The sequence below is a fragment of the Rhea americana genome, unplaced genomic scaffold (genome assembly GCF_003343005.1).
Source record: "Rhea americana isolate MKP2758 unplaced genomic scaffold, rheAme1 scaffold_203, whole genome shotgun sequence".
Lineage (NCBI taxonomy): Eukaryota > Metazoa > Chordata > Aves > Rheiformes > Rheidae > Rhea > Rhea americana.
Window position 1 is genome coordinate 25,001 of NW_028186184.1, and position 18,772 is coordinate 43,772.

At 43.8% G+C, this 18,772-nt stretch overlaps 2 protein-coding genes across 3 annotated transcripts in view; one reads left to right on the forward strand and one right to left on the reverse strand.

The window, feature by feature from the left end:
- G3BP2 (G3BP stress granule assembly factor 2) overlaps window positions 1-7,502 on the reverse strand; it is a 29,637-nt gene extending 22,135 nt beyond the window's left edge. For both annotated transcript variants that reach the window (XM_085304089.1, XM_085304088.1), the window contains exon 1: window positions 7,324-7,502. The gene's annotated coding sequence lies outside the window, so the exon portion shown is untranslated. The remainder of the gene's footprint in view (window positions 1-7,323) is intronic.
- A 221-nt stretch (window positions 7,503-7,723) lies between these two features.
- On the forward strand, window positions 7,724-13,750 carry LOC146596300 (endogenous retrovirus group V member 1 Env polyprotein-like). The gene is made up of 2 exons (XM_085304090.1): window positions 7,724-8,069; window positions 11,006-13,750. Exon 2 carries the CDS (start codon window positions 11,433-11,435, stop codon window positions 13,197-13,199), a length of 1,767 nt encoding a protein of 588 aa, XP_085160216.1. The 5' UTR covers window positions 7,724-8,069; window positions 11,006-11,432; the 3' UTR covers window positions 13,200-13,750.
- The last annotated feature ends 5,022 nt before the right edge of the window (window positions 13,751-18,772 follow it).

Below are 18,772 nucleotides of genomic sequence, written 5' to 3' on the forward strand. Positions count from 1 at the left end.
GCTTGCTCCCTATGTCCTTCGTCACTATGTTCCCTGTCCCACTGACATACTCTCCTCTTCTTTCCTTTGCTGCAAATGTAGTAATAGAAACCAGCTTTGCTGCCCTTCACGTTTCTCTTCATTGCAACTMCAGCTGAACTTTGGCTTTCCCAATATCATTTGTCAATGCTCAGACCACATCTCTGTGTCCCTCCCAAGCAACCCATCCTGTACTGCTGTATACTTCCCTTTTCTATTTGAGCTCAGTCAGGAATTCTCTGTTCCTTGTCCCTTAAACTACATTATCTCATATTTGCTGCTGCCAAGGCTGACACTGTCCATCACTCCCTCCTGATCAGTTCTTTCTTATTCTCTGCTCACACCTTCCCTATTTGGGTTGTAGATCATCTGTGCCAGGAAATCATCTTCAGCATTCTGGAAATCTTTCTGATGTTTTCTCAGGTTTGCCACATGACGTCTTTTCAGTCAATGTCAGAATAGTTGATGTCACCCATAAATACCAGGGTCTGCGATYGTGAGATTGCCTCCAGTTGTCTACRTAACACTTTTTCTACTTTCCAGTTTCAAAAAATAAACCTCGAGGCAAGGCAGCAGGCAAAGGAGATCAAGTCAAAAACAGACGTTTCAAACTTACAGATAACCTTAAAATAAGCTTTGTTTTCTTATCAAAATAACCTCAACCCAGCAATCCATGCTACAGGGCAATACCAAGGACGGCTCCCAATTACAGACAGCCAGAAGGAAGAGCACATAAAACAAAACTTGAGATTAAGCTCAGCATAGCCGGAGCCTGTAAGCATATTAAAAGGTACAAAGGAACAGCATCATCAACACGTCAGATCCTTCATCAAAAAGAAATGGCAAAGACAAAAATCAAGTGTTTTGCCCAGGTAATTTATACGTAATGGGCATTAAAATAATCTCAACTGAACAATCCAAGCCACAGGCCAATATCATGGACTGTTCCCCATTACAGCTAGCCAGGAATCATGCTTTAAGCAACAGTGTCAAAAACAAACTTGTAGGCAAGGTAGCAGGCAAACAGAACAAGTCCAAAATACAAGTTTTGAACTTGGAGATAAGAAAACAGAATTTTTAGGCTTATCAAAATTTTTGATTATAACCTTCCAAGACTCTCTGATATACAATATGAGCTGAGAGTTGGGTTGCAACTTGAGTTGGAASTCATTTTGATGATCAGACCTAAAAAACAATTGCCAAGAGTACTATGAGATATCAAAGAGATCCTGCGCACATTCAAAGCTGGAACTTCCGGAAAAAAAAAAAAGTGATTTGGGGAGCTTCCTAACATGACTCATACCACAGCAAAGGCACACATATGAGAATTTTACTTAGATAGCAACCTTGAAGAACAAAGACCTCAGTTTCTACAGATTATTCACTTTTGCCCCCCCCCCAGCAGGTGATGAACACAAAATTGATGATACAATAATCACTATAAGCACTTGTGCAAATACAGAAGGACAGAGCTTCTTAACAAATGACTTTTTTACGGAACTTATTAAAAAGCAGATCATAACCAGCACACTTTCTTATGAATACAGCATTAAGCAAAGTACGTATGTTAACAAATTGCTGGCATACCACAAAGAATACTGGAAATGCCTTTGGGTACAAAACATAATTAATTGGTGACAAGTCATTACACTACATCAGATTTGCATCATGTTAGATCTATTCTTCAATGGAAGCTGTGTTATTTCAGCTAAGGCCTCTGAAACCTTTCAGAAAATCTGAGAAAAGCAACCATAGGATAATCACACACAACAAATTTCTTCCCTCATGACTTTAAACAGAAGTTGGTTTACATGCTGAAATAGGTAAGTATAGCCCCACCTCTGTCCATATTTCAAGAGACAGCMCTATTGATTTATATCACAGAATCATAGTATTTACAGGATGCCTCAGTACAGTTCTTCAGCTGTCTCAGTTTTATTTCCTGCCTTATCATCTCTTAAGAGATCTCTATAAAAGTAGCAGAGGCTTAATGAGCTGTTCAGGTCTCCAAATCATCAAAAGGCAATAAAGCAAAAATGCAGGTACTCYTTTCATGGATGAAACAGGGATGCTGCGAAATCAAGTTTTAAAAAGATTTTAAAAAAATTCCTTATGCCCCAGTTAGTGTATTACCTCCTTAAAGCCAAAGACCCAAGTCCTGGCAGGCCTGAGGGTTTTGGAAGTGAACACACAACTGAAATTAAAGCTAAAATCCATGGCATCTCATCAACAGTTTGAACAGACCAAACTTAAGAGGAATCATATCTCCATGATTTGTCAGACACTAAAGCCAGCCCCATAGATATAAATACTCCTTTAAAGATATTTTTCAAGTTTTCATAGCCGCATGCTCAAGAATCAAGGAATGACAGCTAAGAAAGAAGAACCTGAACACTCTTCTCACTTGAATAAAATGAGCCACATTATCAGATCAACCTGAGCCACTGGGAAAGTGTCTTAATGAGACCTTATYGCTCAAGGCACTAAAGCACACCGAACCACTGAATTTGGCACGGTAAACACTAGAATGTAAGAAAATGTATCTACTAGTTTCTTTACAATGCACCTGCTATGTTAAAAATCACTCCTCTCCCCAATCATACACACCAATAAAAGCCATAAACCATACAGATGAAGCAACATGAACCCACATGCAATTGTTCCTTGTTGCACAGGTAATTTTGCCTACATCAAGTCGACATAACAATTAGTCTGTACAATTCCACCCTATTCCTGCTTCTAATTCATGTGCTTCCAGGAAGGAAGCATTTGCATCGCACTCCCAAGGAAAATGGTAGCCATTCAGCATATTTCATATTAGACTAACAAGCTTGAAGACCCAAAGAAACGTGGAAACTGTGTCTTCTCCAGACAAAGTTCAGCTAAGGGACAAATATGTGGCCACCCGAGGGACTAAAGGAACATGTGATACTCTCTGCAACTTCAATTCACATTACTCAAATTCATAACAATTTCACAGTAACCTATGCCTACAGGCAGGTCTGGATAAGACTGTCACCTTTACCTCAAACAACCAAATCTGTATCTTGAAAAACTTATTTCCCTGCTCACTCCTTTCAAGAACACCAAAACAAAGGAACAGTTACTGCAGAAAAGAGACTTTTTTTTTCCCCAGGAGAAGATAAGCAAATGAACAAAAACAGAAAGCGTATCTTCTTCCAAAGAGCAACACCAAGTGCAACAGCAGGGTTGTACTGAAATAGTAGTAACAGTAAATTAACTTAGCAACAACAACAAAACTATACTCTGCTGGATTCCTACAGACTTGTTCAGCTCTGCAAACAGGATCTTTCAATGGCTGGRAGAAACAAATGCCAGCCATGACAAATAAAGGAAGAAGTCAGCGCTTGCAAGTAAAGGAAACTTTTAAGAGCTAGAAGGACCAGACAGAGCTGATGTTAGGACAATTGTACTGGAGCACTTTGGAATCAACAGCAACAACAATTTCTCAAGTCCACACTGAATTAATTGTGCGAACTTGTTCAACCTGTACTCATCTTTATAAATAAAATTGTCATTTATTAAACAGTGTTTGTCACCTCTTCAAAGAARCAAGCCACTAACATCCACTCTCCATGGAAACAGGAAGGCAGAGGAACCTTATCTGATAAGAAGTATTGAAGGCCACTAAATGCTAAGTGTCGACTAGTCAAAATGCTCATTGGTATGTATATTGCTTGATAAGCAGCTCCAATGTTAGAGAAGTCTGCTTTCCAAAACATACCTAGGCTTTCTTATTATTTCCTTGAATCTGTAGAAACAAAAGTGTGACAAGTCATCTGTGACAAGGCTTTTAGGAGCAAGTTGCCCAAGATGTCAACGGAGCTACATGTTCAAATTTAGGTATCCAGGTAACCAACTTTGGCACAACCAATTACTTAAAAGCTACTTCTACGGTGTTTCAAGATACAGCTCAACTGCCTGAATATCTCACTAGTCCTAGTTCAAAAAATAGCTTTAAAATATCCAACTGTATTCTGAAAGGGGCTCAAGAAAGTGAAATCTGAACTGAAAGTTAACCTCTGTCACTGCACAAACTTTAAAGGTCTGGAAGGGAGAGGTGGACTTCAGAATTTGTTTTATTAAGAAACTATTATGCAGATAAAATATTTTCTATTATTGACATGCAAGTTTTATCCTTTGATTTCAAAGACTACAATGATTCTTCCATGACTAAAGCCACAGGGGCATTAAGGTCTTGTTTCTCCTAAGACTGTTAGAGTGTGCTCATTCTCAAATCCACAAATTTACAACTTGCATCCAAGTCAAACACCAGATTTGAAAATATCACTCTATCTGAAAATAAAATTTGACAAAGCACTCTTGAAGATCAGAAGGATGCTCCTCATATAGTAAGCACACAAAGCAAAGCACTGAAGAGACATTGTGTTGATTTGCATATCACAGGAACCTAGGGAAAAAAACAGAGGAAGGAGAGAGCAGTTTTTTCAAACTTGGACAGATTTCCTAAATGCAGATTATCAAAGCTAAGCCTGCGGTTTGCAGAAGGTCAAGAACCAACAATACTTTTGAACTGCATTTCCCACTGACTCCAGATAGGAAAATAATGGCTTCGAGGGTGTGCTTGCTACTGTTATCCTTAACTGTGACTTTGAGATCACAATACTGCAACAAATTCTGTGATCATCCACATGTCAAATAAAGCTAAAAAATATGCTGCAACTGACAGTCCAACTGGCACAAGCTAGAGCACCTGTAACTAATACAGCCCTGCAAAGGCTGGCTTACCTTCCACAGTAATGTAAAATGAGCATTGACTAAAATGAGGGGAAAAACAAACAAGCAAGCAAGCAAGCAAGCAATTGCAAGTCCCAACCAACCCAGCCAACCGACTGAACCCATCTCCTCTCTTTCACGCTATGCAAGGTAAGTGCTCAGATCATCCTCCATCAGCAGTAAATGCTAGCAAGCCATTATAATCTAAGAGAATCCCTTTACTTTAGGAACTACTTTACCTAATCCAGTAAAATCTGAATTGGCTGGGCCCCAGGAAACAACATACAGTTCTTTCAAATCAAGCTGTTGTATTTTTGTTGTTTTTGAGAAAAGCTGAATGGCACCATATACTGTAGGCACATGACTACTACAGGGGACCATCTTCTGGGCAGTTAAGCTGCATCAACTAAAGCAGCTAACATCTACCTGAATAACAACGGCAACTGTTCTTAATGGCAGCACAATCTATAGAAGCTATTGTGTCTCTCCCTGGTTGTTACCAGCCAAAGCCAGGTTTAGTGTCTTCCTTCTGGTATTGGTATACCTTCTGGTACATAATTTGAAATCTCAACTCCATACAGACAAATATTTTATCTATAAGGACACCAGTGGATCAGTAGATTGAAAGGTCAGCTCTTTCTGTTTTCTCTCTCCAGTAAGGTAGCTAATCATGGAAGAAATTTTAATTTACTTATGAAAAATATTCATACGATACAGATCATAATTCTATAAATGAGCCCACATCTGCCAATCAGAACAATACAAGAACTCTTAGGAAACAGGGATTGCACCTCTTAAACCCAAACTAACAGATCCAGAACCAGTTCAGTAGAAGGATGTTTCCTAAAGAATGAAAAAGCTTTTCTGAGGCAGATATGGCCCTGCAGGCATACTTACATTCACAATGAACAGAGATGCCTTACTAATCACAAATTAACTCCAGAAGCAAAAGCAATACCAGTTTGTCAGTAACAATACCTTCCTGGCTAAGAATGGAAGTTGACAAACCCTTTACCTACTAACCAAGCAATGGTAACACAACTATGCTACTTCTAGGGACTTGCATATACAGAGCAGTKCTTGCTTGATATTACTTCATTTTAAGTCTGCTACACACCACTGAGTAGGACAGTGTGGCCTACACTGCAGAGGAACCATTTCTGGTAAGTTAGTCGCTAGTGCTCCCTAATTAAAACTGACAATAACAGAAGGAAAAAAAAAAGAAAAAAGAAAAAAAAAAGAGAGACTTCAGGCACTAGTGAGTGCTTTATTAAGCTTAAGAAGTAGTCTACTTGCACAAGCACTGAGCTAAGAAGAGAGTGATTTATCTTGTTTCTCAAGATATGAAAACTAGCTTTAGTATCTTTTATATTTCCTGTTGTAATAAAGTAGAACACTTTTACATGGAACTTGAAATGCCTAGTATATATTGAGGGCTCAAGAAATGCCAAACTCACTTGGAAGGCTACGATCAAAACCCCTGCAGGTTGCAGTCAATCTGTCTAGCTTTAGAGGGAGCAATAATCTCATCTTATCTCATCCCATAGAGCTTTATTTCTTTCATGTAGCAGTGGTTGGCACAGAGCTCAATATCCTGAATGTTACTCAACTAACCAGGGAAGTTAAAACATTCATGCTAGAAGATGTTCCTATGTACCCACTCTGGAACTGCAATGACCTTTACTTTACCCGTCCAAGATTAAGGGGAGCAAATGCCAGAGAACAGCATGTTCAGCTCAAATGTGAAATAAGAGAAGCTCACAAAAGGGCTCCTCAGGCTATCTTGATCAGCAGAATAAAAGCTGCTTGCAACTTCAGCCATGTTATGAGTGAGAACAACGAAGCTCAGGTTGTGATTGGAGCAAGGTGGGGCAGAGAATGGCAGGGACCATAGAGATACCAAGACCTAGGCTGGAAAAGGTTTTAGAGGCAGTGATGCCATCCCAGAACAAATCCTAGAAGGAGACGTGCAGCTCAGTAAGCTGAAGATGGAAAACTAAGGTTGCTTCTGCAGCCCAGATGAGGCTGAGGAAGCAGCATCCTGGACACGCCAAAGTGCAGATACCCCTCGGGGCTCGCGGAAGGCAGCACATGAGTCAACCTGCGGGCAAGGATGAAAGGGATCAACACTGCAGCAAGCACGAGGCAACGCAGCGCGGGGCTCGGGGCGTCACGCCCGGGAGCAGCGGGCGACGGGGGGGCTCTTCTTCCCCTGCCTCCTGCCAGCGCCCGGGGAGAGGCGGAAGGGGGAGCGCCGGAAGGCGCCGCACCGCCAAGGTGACGGCGAACAAAAGCCGCCCCCCGCGCCCACGGCTGGCTCCGCCGCCCCCGCGCCGCACCGCGCCACACGGTGGCCCAGGAGCCGCCGGTCAGGCGCGGGGCCGGGGCCGGGGCCGCGCCGAGGCGAAGCGAGACGGGGCGGGCGGGCCCGGCAGGGCGAAGCCGGGCCCCGCGGCGCCGCCGCCCGGCGCGCGCCGCGACCGTTAAACGGCCATCTCCCAACGGCCGCGGGGCCTACCCCTCCACCCCCGCTCGCCCGTCACTCACCTAGGGAAAAAGTCTCAGTGCTTGGGGCGGGGGCGCGTCCCCCCCGCGATGTGATCGGCGTCGGGCGCGGCGAGCGTGTCCCCTGGCGGGTCCCGCAGCGGGGGGAGGACGGGGCGACCGGGGCGCGGCGGCAGCGATGTCACGGCCGGGCGGGGGAGGGGCGGCGGGGGCTCCCGTGCGCGCGTGCCTGTGCGTGCGTGCGTGCGCGCCTGCGTGCGCGGAGGGAGGCGGGGGGGGGGGCAGGAGAACGAGCGCGCATGCGCCGTCGCCGCGCCGACCGGATTGTCCTACCCCTGCGTCCGCGGGCCGGAGCCCCCTTCGGGCGCCCTCCGCCAATCCCTGACGGCCTTCCGCGGTGACGTAGGCGAGGGCGCCGGCTTCCCGCCGAGGGCGCGGGGTGGAGCGGAGGTGGGCTGTGCGCGCGCCAACCGTTAACGGCCCAACGGGCGCCGGTTCGCGCGGCGCGCAGCTCCCGGCGGAATCAACCGCGCTGCGGGGCGAGCAGTGGCTGCCCTCAGCTGGTGGAGGCGCCCGGTGCCTCTGCGGCCGAGTACCACTGCGAGGAGGGCGGGCGAGGTGCACCCGGCTGCTTTCCGCGGTCCTGCCGGAGGTGGTGGAATGTCTCCCCGGGATGGCTGGCAGGGAGCCGGGGCCGTCATGTTAAGGACGGGCTCTGTGAAGTGTTAGGGGGAATCGTAGGCACGGTTACTTAAATACTGCCCCGGTAACTTCGTGCACGGGCCAAGGTAAGAGGACTCAAGTATTACATCGGGGGTCGGGAGAGTCTCCTGTGTGCGGTGTGACTGAGACGCGCTTCTAGTGCGAAGCGGGTGCGGAATCCTGATCCGCGGTTCCGTTGTCCCGCGAGGGGCACGGCCGGAGCGGGTGATAGCGAAGGGTGAAAGAGAGTCTCAGGAGGTTAGGGAGCTTGCAGCAGCTGTCCGGTACCCCGCACGCAGTGGAGTGTCGGCCTCTACGGCCCCACAGTCTTTGCTCCAAAACCAAGCGTGTGGTACGCCTGTGGGAGGTAAAGTTTGCAGCAGCACCATGGAAAGGATCGAAAGATGGGGAATAAGGGCTCCAAGAAAACAGCAAAGTGGGGAGAAAATCCCTGAGATAGTGCCTAAAGATACCCCCTTAGGAARGATGCTAAGAAACTGCAGAAAAAGTAATCCCTAAAACTAAGGGTAAAGATAGGCAGACCATGGTTAGGCATTGTGTACTTGTATGGCCTAGAGGGCTAATCAAAGGAACCTCAGTTTTGTGAGACAGGGCGAAAGCAGCAATATCGGTGGACAGTTTTGCCTCAGGGGTTTACTGAATCACCAAATCTGTTCGGGCAGGCCCTCGAGAGAATTTTGGAGCAATTGCAGCCACCCAAAGGAGTGCTGGTGCTACAATATGTTGATGATCTTTTAATATCAGAGCAAGAGAAAGTAGCAGTAAGGGAGATTACTAATGAGTTATTAAACTTTCTTGGGAAACAGGGCTTGAGAGTCTCAAAGAGCAAATTACAGTATGTGGAGAAAGAGGTTAAATATTTAGGCCACTTGGTCTCTGAAGGAAGATGCAGGATAAATCTGGAAAGAATTCAAGGGATTGTAGAATTACCTTTACCCAAAACTAAGAAGGAATTAAGGAAATTTTGGGGATTAACAGGTTATTGTCAATTGTAGATAGAGGCATATGCTCAGAAAACTAAGGGACTATATCTTAAATTGTTGGAAGGGGAGCCCAATATACTTGAGTGGACAGAGGAAGAAAAAGAGTTGGTAGAGATATTGAAACATAGTTTAATTACAGCACTATTCTTAGCCCTCCCTGCATTGAATAAACCTTTCTATCTCTTTGCCACCATAGATAAAGGAGTGGCATTGGAGGCTTTGACCCAGGAATGCGGGGGATAAATGACAGTCAGTGGTTTACTTGTCTAAGCTGTTGGATCCGGTTTCCAGGGGATGGCCAGAGTGCGTTCAAGTGGCAGCAGCTAATGCTCTCTTGGTAGAGGAGAGCAGGAAGTTAACCTTTGGGGGTCATTTGATAGTTACTACTCCGCATCAAGTTAAGACTATCCTGATTCAGAAAGCTGGATGGTGGTCAATAGACTCTAGGATTTTGAAGTATGAGGCAATACTGATTGAAAAGGATGATCTAGTACTGACCACTGAGTCAGGCCTGAATCCAGCTGCTTTCCTATGGAGGGGGACTAAAAGCAAGGAAGATACAGAACATGATTGTGAGGGCCTTGAACACAACTGCTTGGACCTAATCGAATACCAAACTAAAGTGAGATGTGATTTACTGGACATTCCTCTCTCAAAGGAGAAATTTTGTTTGTTGATGGGTCCTCCAGAATGGTACAGGGAAAAAGGTGTAATGGGTATGCTATAATTGATGGATCAAATGAGGAAGTGAAGGAGATGGGCTGGCCAGTTATTCGTTAGTCGGCCCAGATACGTGAGTTGTATGCCCTGAATCAGGCACTTCACCTCCTTGAGGGGACAGACTATTTACACCGATTGGAGATATGCGTATAGGGTGGCTCACACATTTGGAAAGACTTGGGAAGAACGTGGGTTGTTCCACAGTAAGGGGAAAGAGCTGGTCCATGAGGAACTTGTGGGGCAAGTTCTGGATAGCTTATTGCTACCCCCTGAGATTGCTGTAGTCCATGTTAAAGGACATCAAAAAGGAAACTCAGTTACAGCCCGAGAAAATCGAATGGTGGACAAAAAAGCTTGTGAAGCTGCACTGCAGTCAGCAGTTGTTATGAATTACCTTATATGTGAGATACTCTCCCCACCAAAGAAGCAGATATTCAGTGAAAGAGAGAAAGAGACCTTCAGGAAATTAGGAGCTATAGAGTCTGAAGGAAAATGAATACATCCTGATGGGAAGGAAATGATAAATAAGGCAATAATGAGAGAATTCTTAACAGGTTTACATCAGGGGAGCCGTTGGGGAGTTCAAACAATATGTGATGCTGTGCTACGAAAGTACGTATGTGCAGGAATATACACTTTAGCTAAGCAAGTGTGCAGGAGTTGTGCAGTATGCCAGAGGATAAATAGGAAAATCCTCCGTAGCCAACCCAAGGGCGGGGGTGAGAACCAGGAATTCGACCTTTTCAGAGTGTACAGGCAGACTTTATGGAACTTCTTAGAGTAGGTAGGCTCAGATACCTACTGGTTCTAGTTGATTACTTGACAGGATGGGTGGAAGCCTTCCCTCTGGCGTCTGCTACTGCGAATGTAGTAGCTAAAATAACTCTAGAACAAATAATTCCCAGGTATGGGATTGTTGAAAATGCTGACTCTGATCAGGGCAGTCATTTCAAGTCACAAATACTGCAAAGATTAATGCAGGCTCTGGGAGTTGAATGGGAATTTCACACCCTCTGGCTTCTCCCTTCTTCTGGGAAGGTGGAAAGGATGAATCAAACAATGAAAAAGCATCTGACTAAGCTGATTCTGGAAACCTGACTCCCTTGGACAAAGTGTCTACCATTAGCACTCTTAAGAATCAGAACTGCAGCAAGGAAGGATATAGGGATTTCACCCTATGAGATGTTATTTGGATTACCGTATTTGGGTAAAGGGAAAGAAATGCTGATTTTTGAAACTAAAGATGCTTTCCTTAAAAGCTGTATACTTGGGTTGTCTTATTCCTTATCCTCTCTTAGGGCTCGGGGATTACTGGCACAGACCCCACCATTAGAATTTCCGATCCATCCATTCCGAGCTGGGGATTGGGTCCTGATACAGACGTGGAAAGAGTCAAAGCTACAACCTGAGTGGGAGGGACCGTTTCAAGTGCTCCTGACTACCAAGAGGGCAGTATGAACAGCTGAGAAGGGCTGGACTCATTACACTTGAGTAAAAGCATCTGTCGACCCTGAGACCTGGGAGACTGTTTCCACAGGGGATCTGTTAAGATGAAAATCATAAGGAAGGTGTAAAACTATAATTGTAAACTAATCTTTAATTTCTCCTTAGGAAAATCAATGAATATTATATGTGATTGACAGAGCGGGTTAGATTATATGGAATTAGTGCTTACTGATAGGGATTTGGAAACCGAAATTTTAAATTTAGTGTGAGCTGTTTATAATGCGACCAATATTTTTCTGGATAACCATTCCCTACGCCCTTGCTTCTGAGGGAGGTTTTGACTCTCTAAGAGATAATCGAAAATGGGAAAACGAATTTGTGACTTTAGGTTATTCCGTGGCCCATATATTTAACCTTACCAATTGCTGGGTATGTGGAGGGCCATTTGGCCTAGAAAGCTGGCCATGGACCTCTGTCCCTATTTCTCCTGAATGGCTGGTGAGCAATTACAGTGAAATTGAAAATGATACTTACTGGGAGGAAGACGCCTCACCACCGTGGCCAGTACGATATCCAGCTCAGGGCCAATATTGTCTGAATCGAACTCAGAAAGATGGTGTCCCTGTGGGAGTCAGTAAATGCAATTGGACTTATACGTATGGAAACCACTGCCTTACCGATAGTTGTATGCCACTTAATTGCTCACAACCCAAGAATAAGCCTATAGCTTGTGGAAACTCCACTAATGAATCTTTTGTACCTCGTCAACTAGGATGGGCTTGGATAAATGAAACCGGACACCGAAAACACTTTTTTGGCTTTTGGTCCCCTGTCAATCAATCGGAAATTATTTATTATAATAATACTGATACACCTTATGAGGGAGTAACGATAACCTGGGGAATCCTTCCCACCGAAGGTGACGACAGTAAATGTTCTGGAACTCTCACCCTTCTGCCAAACGGGCAAACGTTGTGTTGGAGCCTTCACACCAGGTACAGACGAGATCTCTTTGATGATTACAATTTGATTTATAATGCTAGCGCTCGGTGTAACTGGAGGAAAGATTTCGGCTCCTGGTTTTGTAGCCCCGGTGGACATGAGAGCTGGGAACCCTATCATCCTCTGGGAACAAGTAATACTACTTACTTCCAAACCCCTTGGACTTCCACAGGCCTGTTTGAACATGGTACTCGAGCCTTAAAGGGCCATTACTGGGTGTGTGGTCAGTATGCATATAAAATATTACCAGCAAATTGGTCAGGTATTTGTTATGTTGGGATAATCCGTCCATTGTTCTTCTTACTCCCTGGACCGATAGGTGGGGAGTTGGGGGTGAGGCTCTACGATAACCTGAGAAGATCAAAACGGTCCCTTGATCGATCCATAACAGCTGGGGGTGGTCAGACCTGGGGCGAAAATGAATGGCCCCCAGAGCGGATTATACAACATTACGGGCCAGCTACCTGGAATCCTAATGGACCTATAAGTGGGGCTAGAGAACCCATTTATAATTTAAATCGGATTATTCGATTACAGGCTGTCTTGGAAATCGTTACTAATCAAACGGCAAAAGCCCTTGACCTATTGGCTGACCAGGCTACTCAAATGCGAACTGCAATATTACAGCAGCGCATGGTTCTTGACTATCTGTTAGCTGAAGAAGGGGGAGTGTGTGGGAAATTGAACAACTCTAACTGTTGTCTTAAGATTGATAATAACGGACAGGTGGTGAAGGAAATCACTACTAGAATCCGAAAACTTGCAGATGTTCCAGCGCAGACTGGGAAAGGAGGGAATCTTGAGTTTGATTTATGGTCTTGGGTTCCAGGACCTAAGTGGGTGAAACAATTACTATTTTATTTCCTATGTGGAATTATTGTGTTGATGACACTTCCTTGTTTAATACCCTGTATAGTCAAATTTCTACAGAAAACAGTACAGGATACATTACAGTCTATGAATGCGGTCACAGTCACCACTGGGCAAGAGGAGAAAATACTATTACTGACACAGGATCCAGCCCTTGAGTTTGAAGTTGTCTAGTGAGAATTATGGAATATGGAAATGCAAAAACAACAATAAAAGTAAGAAAAAAGGGGGGATTTGTGAGAAGTACAAGTTGTGTTTTTGCACTGGAAATTTCCACCAGAATTGCTCAAGTTGAAGCAGCTATACACATTTGAAATAAGAAAACAAACGTAAGTGTAAAGAAGGGGGAAATCGGTACTGGAAAATTCCACTATTCAAAAGGCTACAAAGGCAAAGTTGCTTAACTGAAATGGTGGCATAAGATTAAAATGCTAAAGCAGATGGTTCTGTAATGGATACGTTTGAGCAAGATGACAGTCAGCAAGAATGCAAAATAAGGTAATTCAAAAAAAAAAAAAATTAAGGAGTTGGTCAAACAAAGTTGTACATATGGGGCATAGAAACGAGCATCAGGTGGGTTGTGAACCTGAAATACTCAGCCAATGAGGAAACGGGAGGATCTTAGTGTCGGGATATCGAGGATATAAGGCTATGATGTATTTCCTCTGCGCGCTTCTGCTTGCAGAATGCCTGCCATCGTGATCGTGAATAAATCTACTTCATTAGAGATCCTGTCTCCGGAAAAATTATTGGGATATTTCTCACACCACTGAGAAGCTGCCCTTTCCTCAGCTCCTGCTGCTTTGCCCACCTAAGAACTGCAGGGGTTCTTTATGTTGACTATTTTTTCTGTTTTGAAGTAACATGACAAAGGTATGTTTCTCTAACAGGCGCTCACTGTGCTGTAGAATGTGGTGGAGCTGAGGCGGGGATGTCTTTGGCGTCGCTGCGGCTAAGCAGTGCACAGGCTCGTTAACAGTCGAGGTCACTGTGTTCACACCGATGTTCTCACTGTTTGCACTTTTGGTTGATTTTTAGCTAATTGCTGCAATGTTTTGCATTTGGCAGAACTCTCCAGCAACCTAACAAAGATGTGACTAAAGTAGGTCTAAAAGTGGCATTCTATGTCAAGCTTTCTCCCATCACCAAAATTAAGCATTTTTTCAGTATGTGTTTCAGGTATGCTGAAAAACAAAGTAGTTAGTTATTTAATATTTGAACCTCAAAATCACTATTTCAGTCGGGTAGCAGCAAACAACTACCACTGCAGTACCTCCTTCCCAAGGTAAGAAAAGCTGAATTTGAGGGTGCCTGCCAGTGCACAGCAAACACCCACTTCCGGAGCACCTGTCTTTCACTGAAGCTCTGTATGTAAGGATGGAAAACTCTGCAATCCAGCTTTCAGTGGTTTTTCCTTTCAGAAGGACATCCTGGTTTTTGGTTCCTGTTGCCAAGATTCAGCATTCCTGAGTTCTGTCTCTTCTGCTTGCCACTGGCCTCAAAAAGTAACTATCTTGAACATCCTTACTGGCAAGGGAAGGAGGTGAAATTTTCATGGAAAATGTTACAATTAGCACCTGTAAGTTGTATTCAACAATCCACCTGGGAATTGACATGGACTTTATGGAGGCATATGTAAAGGTTGCAACAAAGAGGCATCCTAGGAACAGAAGCCCAGAAACCCCAAGATCTGTCAGGCACAGCACTTCCTAGAATGAACTACTGCTGTAAGGTCTTATTTACTATAATATATCATGTATATTATGTGAAATAACTATTCTTTTCTTCCTTACACTTGTTTTTGGCCTCCTACTTGTTTCAGGCTTTCAGCTGACCTTTCTTTTCTTAACCCTAGTGCTATCCAAGGTTTTTTCTTTAGAAATGCACTTTTTCTTTTNTCCAAGGTTTTTTCTTTAGAAATGCACTTTTTCTTCTCTTTCCTTGGTATCTCTTTCCTTGGTATTGGGCAATTTAGTATGAGAGAGTATCCCAAAATTCACAAACTAGGATAGAGGCAAATGCTGCAAAAGCTGCCTTATGCCCTACTTTATAATCACATCTTTTAAGAGTTGTGTTCATCCTTTTGATTCCAATTTGGATGTAGGCAAAAAGTAAAGGCCTGGTTCTAGCCAAATATTGCAAAGCCAAATTACTGCTAGGAAGTGGGTAAACAGTGCTTGTAATGGCAAGTGACTTGCAGATCAGCCCCTCTCACTCCAGTGCAATCTGCAGCACTGCGCTAGGTAGGAAGAGCAGAAATAAGCCAGTGTTAATTGTGTCTTGTAATGCAGACCAGCCTTTTCCTGCTTTGGCCCAGGAAACTGCTGATACAGCACTGTTTGCTGAACAACATCCTGCTTGGCTCTGGTTAGCAGGTGAGCAGACCTCAGCAAATAATACTCCTGCTACCCACCAAGCTAAAAATCCTCTATTTCTCATGCCAGGTGGTAGCCATATAGGGAAAGCCAAGCTGTCTAACACTGCTTTATTTCATCTACCAGTGTAAAGGAAAAGGTATGGCCAGCTTTAAGGCTTCGCTATAAGCCTAGTGTCACAGCAAAGGTCCCTGGAAGTTGAAGTTTCAGGGAAAGCTGGGCTTGGTTTCAGAAAGCTCATGCTGGGGACAAGGCAATTTGTTAACAGAGGTTTTTCTCCAAGAGAGAGAATGCAGTCCAGGTGAAAGATGAATTGCAAGTGTGTATTTGTTTAGTTGCACAGACAGAAGTGTTTCGTGTCTTTTCTTTATTAGGCTCAGAGGTTTGCCACATCCAAAAGCCTATGCAGCTTCTCGAGGACTGGAGGTGATTCTGGTTTCTCTATTATTACAAGAAATGCAGTTATAAGTGAATAAAATTGCTTCACTGAAGCCTGCTTTGGTATGAGTTTTGTGATATCAAATCTTTTTGACAAGTATGTTGGTTTTGGTGTCTGTCTTCAGATGGGGGAGGAAGCCATATCTTAGAATACTGAAAAGCTTTATTTTGACTTGATATCAAAATACTTGTTTTTCATCTTTTCCTTTTATGTAGTAGCAAGTAGAAAAAATTAAAGAATAAGTCATTTACTATGTAGTAAGTTATTTGACTCTCAATGTTTAGTTTTAATTATGAATTTTAGTCTAACTATTCTGATTCTTCAGCTGATGGAGGGCGAAAAAGAATCAAAAAGCGCACATTGTTAAATGTTATGTAGTCCACTTAAATGTATTCAGAATTACAGCAGATATTTAGGAAGCTATTTTGCTTGTTTTTTAATGTTTTAGTATAGCTGACCTTATGCGTAACTCTGGAAATCTAATTTACTCGTATCACTGAGGATCCCATCTTGGTATAACAGAAGCCAGCTGTCATAAGCCTGGGACACGAGCAGGAGGAGATCGTCCCTATTGTGGGGACTTCATAGTCACAGATGGCTGAGCCTAAAATGCTGATAGTAGGAGTAAGTTTAGAGATTGGGGTGGAAAGAGAAGACTGTACAGGGTTCCCTTTGGAAAAGAAGGGAGTTTATTCCCTGAAATGAAATGAAAACTGTGCCATTAATTCAGTGAGTGGAAAGTGAGAAACATTGTATATACTGCCTTTGTTCATGGGAAAGGGTCTCTTAAATACACTAGAAACAACGCTTACCTGTTTACCTAGATCACCATGTTAATTTAATGGTAAGTACTTTAAAACCTCAGTATTAAGCTAATCATTTTGGGGACCAGTAGCAGTTGTATCAGACAACTACATAAGAGCTCAAAGGATCCTAAGCGAGTCCTAGTCTGGAAGTGTCTAGGCCACATATTTAAATAGCAAGTTGCTTTTATTCCAAAGCAAATTCAAAAAAGAACATTGAAATCTAATGTTACAATGACAACTTTTAGTCCCAAGTAACATTGGCAGTTCCTTTCTGTGTCTATTTGCTATGGTTGTTATAAAATTTGCTGTAATTTGATATGCAAGCATACAAAAAAAAAAAAAAAAATCCCATCAGTAACTAGGAGGGGATTACTAGCCTGGAAGCTGGTATGCAGATAAAATGCCATGTAGATTACTGGAGGAACCTGATTTACTTGGAGCACTATCCCTTGGATATTGTTCCTCAGTGTGGAATACAAAAATGGCTACAAGAGCATCATCGAATGAAGCAAACTTCAGCATCTGAAAGAGATGTAACTACCGATGGGTCTTCTCTTAGACCGAACTGTCACTGGTATCTGGGTAAGCCTCTTTCTCTGGCTGAGTTGATTGCCTTCCTAAAAAACAGCAATGATGTTTTCTTATATRTATAACTATATAACTATATATATATATATATATATATTATATATATATATATTTTACCCTGCTTTCCTTTTTTTTGTTATAAAAAAGCATTACTTCTAAATTCCAAGCCTGAATGCTAATCTCGGAGTTGTTCTGGGTACATAAATCCCTTAAGGCTCCAGGAGAACAGCCTGTTACAGAGGTGTAGGGGGTTTGGTTTTGACGTAAGTTAACTCCCCTGGCCCACCACAGATCTGTTGCTGGTTCTGAGCAAATACATGGCAAAACATGCTAGTAAGTTTTTAATGCTGTTTTTAATAGGAAATAACAGTGTAGGGTAGTAAATGCAGGTGGGAATGTGCATGGCTGCACACAAAAGCCCTCAGAAGAGCCATGCTTTTCTCCATGATTGTTTCAATTTACAATTAATGGAGAAGAGTTGATTTGAGAAGGCACAACCTGGACCAATCCCAAAATGATGATTTATCATCCTCATGCTCTACCCTATTTAAACAGCTTAATAAGGCTAATAATTACAAGAAGAGGGGATTATTTTTGGCTCTACTAATGCCAGGTGGAAGTGATGTGGCAATACATGCAGTGTTCTTCCACTAAGGATGGAGCAATTGGTGTAAATGGCCACTGCTGCGGATTTCAAAGAAACAGTCCATCAGTAGAAGTGGACAGACTGTAGAAACAGCAGTATTTTGTATTCTGCATTTGTTGCTGACCTGGTGCAGCTTGTTACGCTATTCTCTAAACCTGTGCAGCTGAAGGGCTGATGGAAAAGTCATTACTGTAAAAAGGATTTAGAGGATTTTGGGTAAGGCCTGAAAACACCTTTTGCTATGTCCGAGTAAACCGATGACTTGCAGAAGTGGTTATGTGGAATGGGCCTCTACCTTCTCTGGGAATGCTAAATTGGTGGTGTTGCATTAAGTGCATGCAGAAGGCAGGGTAAGCAGCTAGTGGTGGTGGAACTGGCAACTGATGGAATAAATGCACAAAGAGCACGGTAACTGATAGAATAAATGCACAGAGAGCACTGTTCCTCTTGAAGCACTCAGAACTGTTAAAAACTACTACAGCTAAAGCCTTAGTTGGCAGTTGGTTAGTAGTTTCGTGATAGCTTTTTGGCACATGCAACTACGGATGACTTAGCAGAAGAGCTGGGCTCGCGTGTCCCCAGGTGATTTCAGAAAACAGGTATCTGGCAGTGCTGCTTTGAGAACAGCRGTGGCTGTACTTCAGACTAGCTGATTTTTGCTTAGGTCGCTGCCCAGCCGGGGACACGCGTGCTGCAGAGCACGGGAGCAGAGCGGGCGGCCCAGCTGTTGCTGCGCCTGCTCGGGCAGCGCCGTCCGCCTGGCAGGGCGCTGGGGCTGCCAGGCGGAGTGAGGCGGGTGCGTGTGCGTGCGCGGGGCGCCCCGCGCCTGCGGAAGGAGACGCGCAAGAACGACGAGCAAACGCGGCCGCCCGAGCCGCCGCCGCCCCCTCGCC

Bases quoted from the DNA above. Each gene is read 5' to 3' on its own strand.
- LOC146596300 (XM_085304090.1), top strand. From the start codon at position 11,433: ATGCGACCAATATTTTTCTGGATAACCATTCCCTACGCCCTTGCTTCT.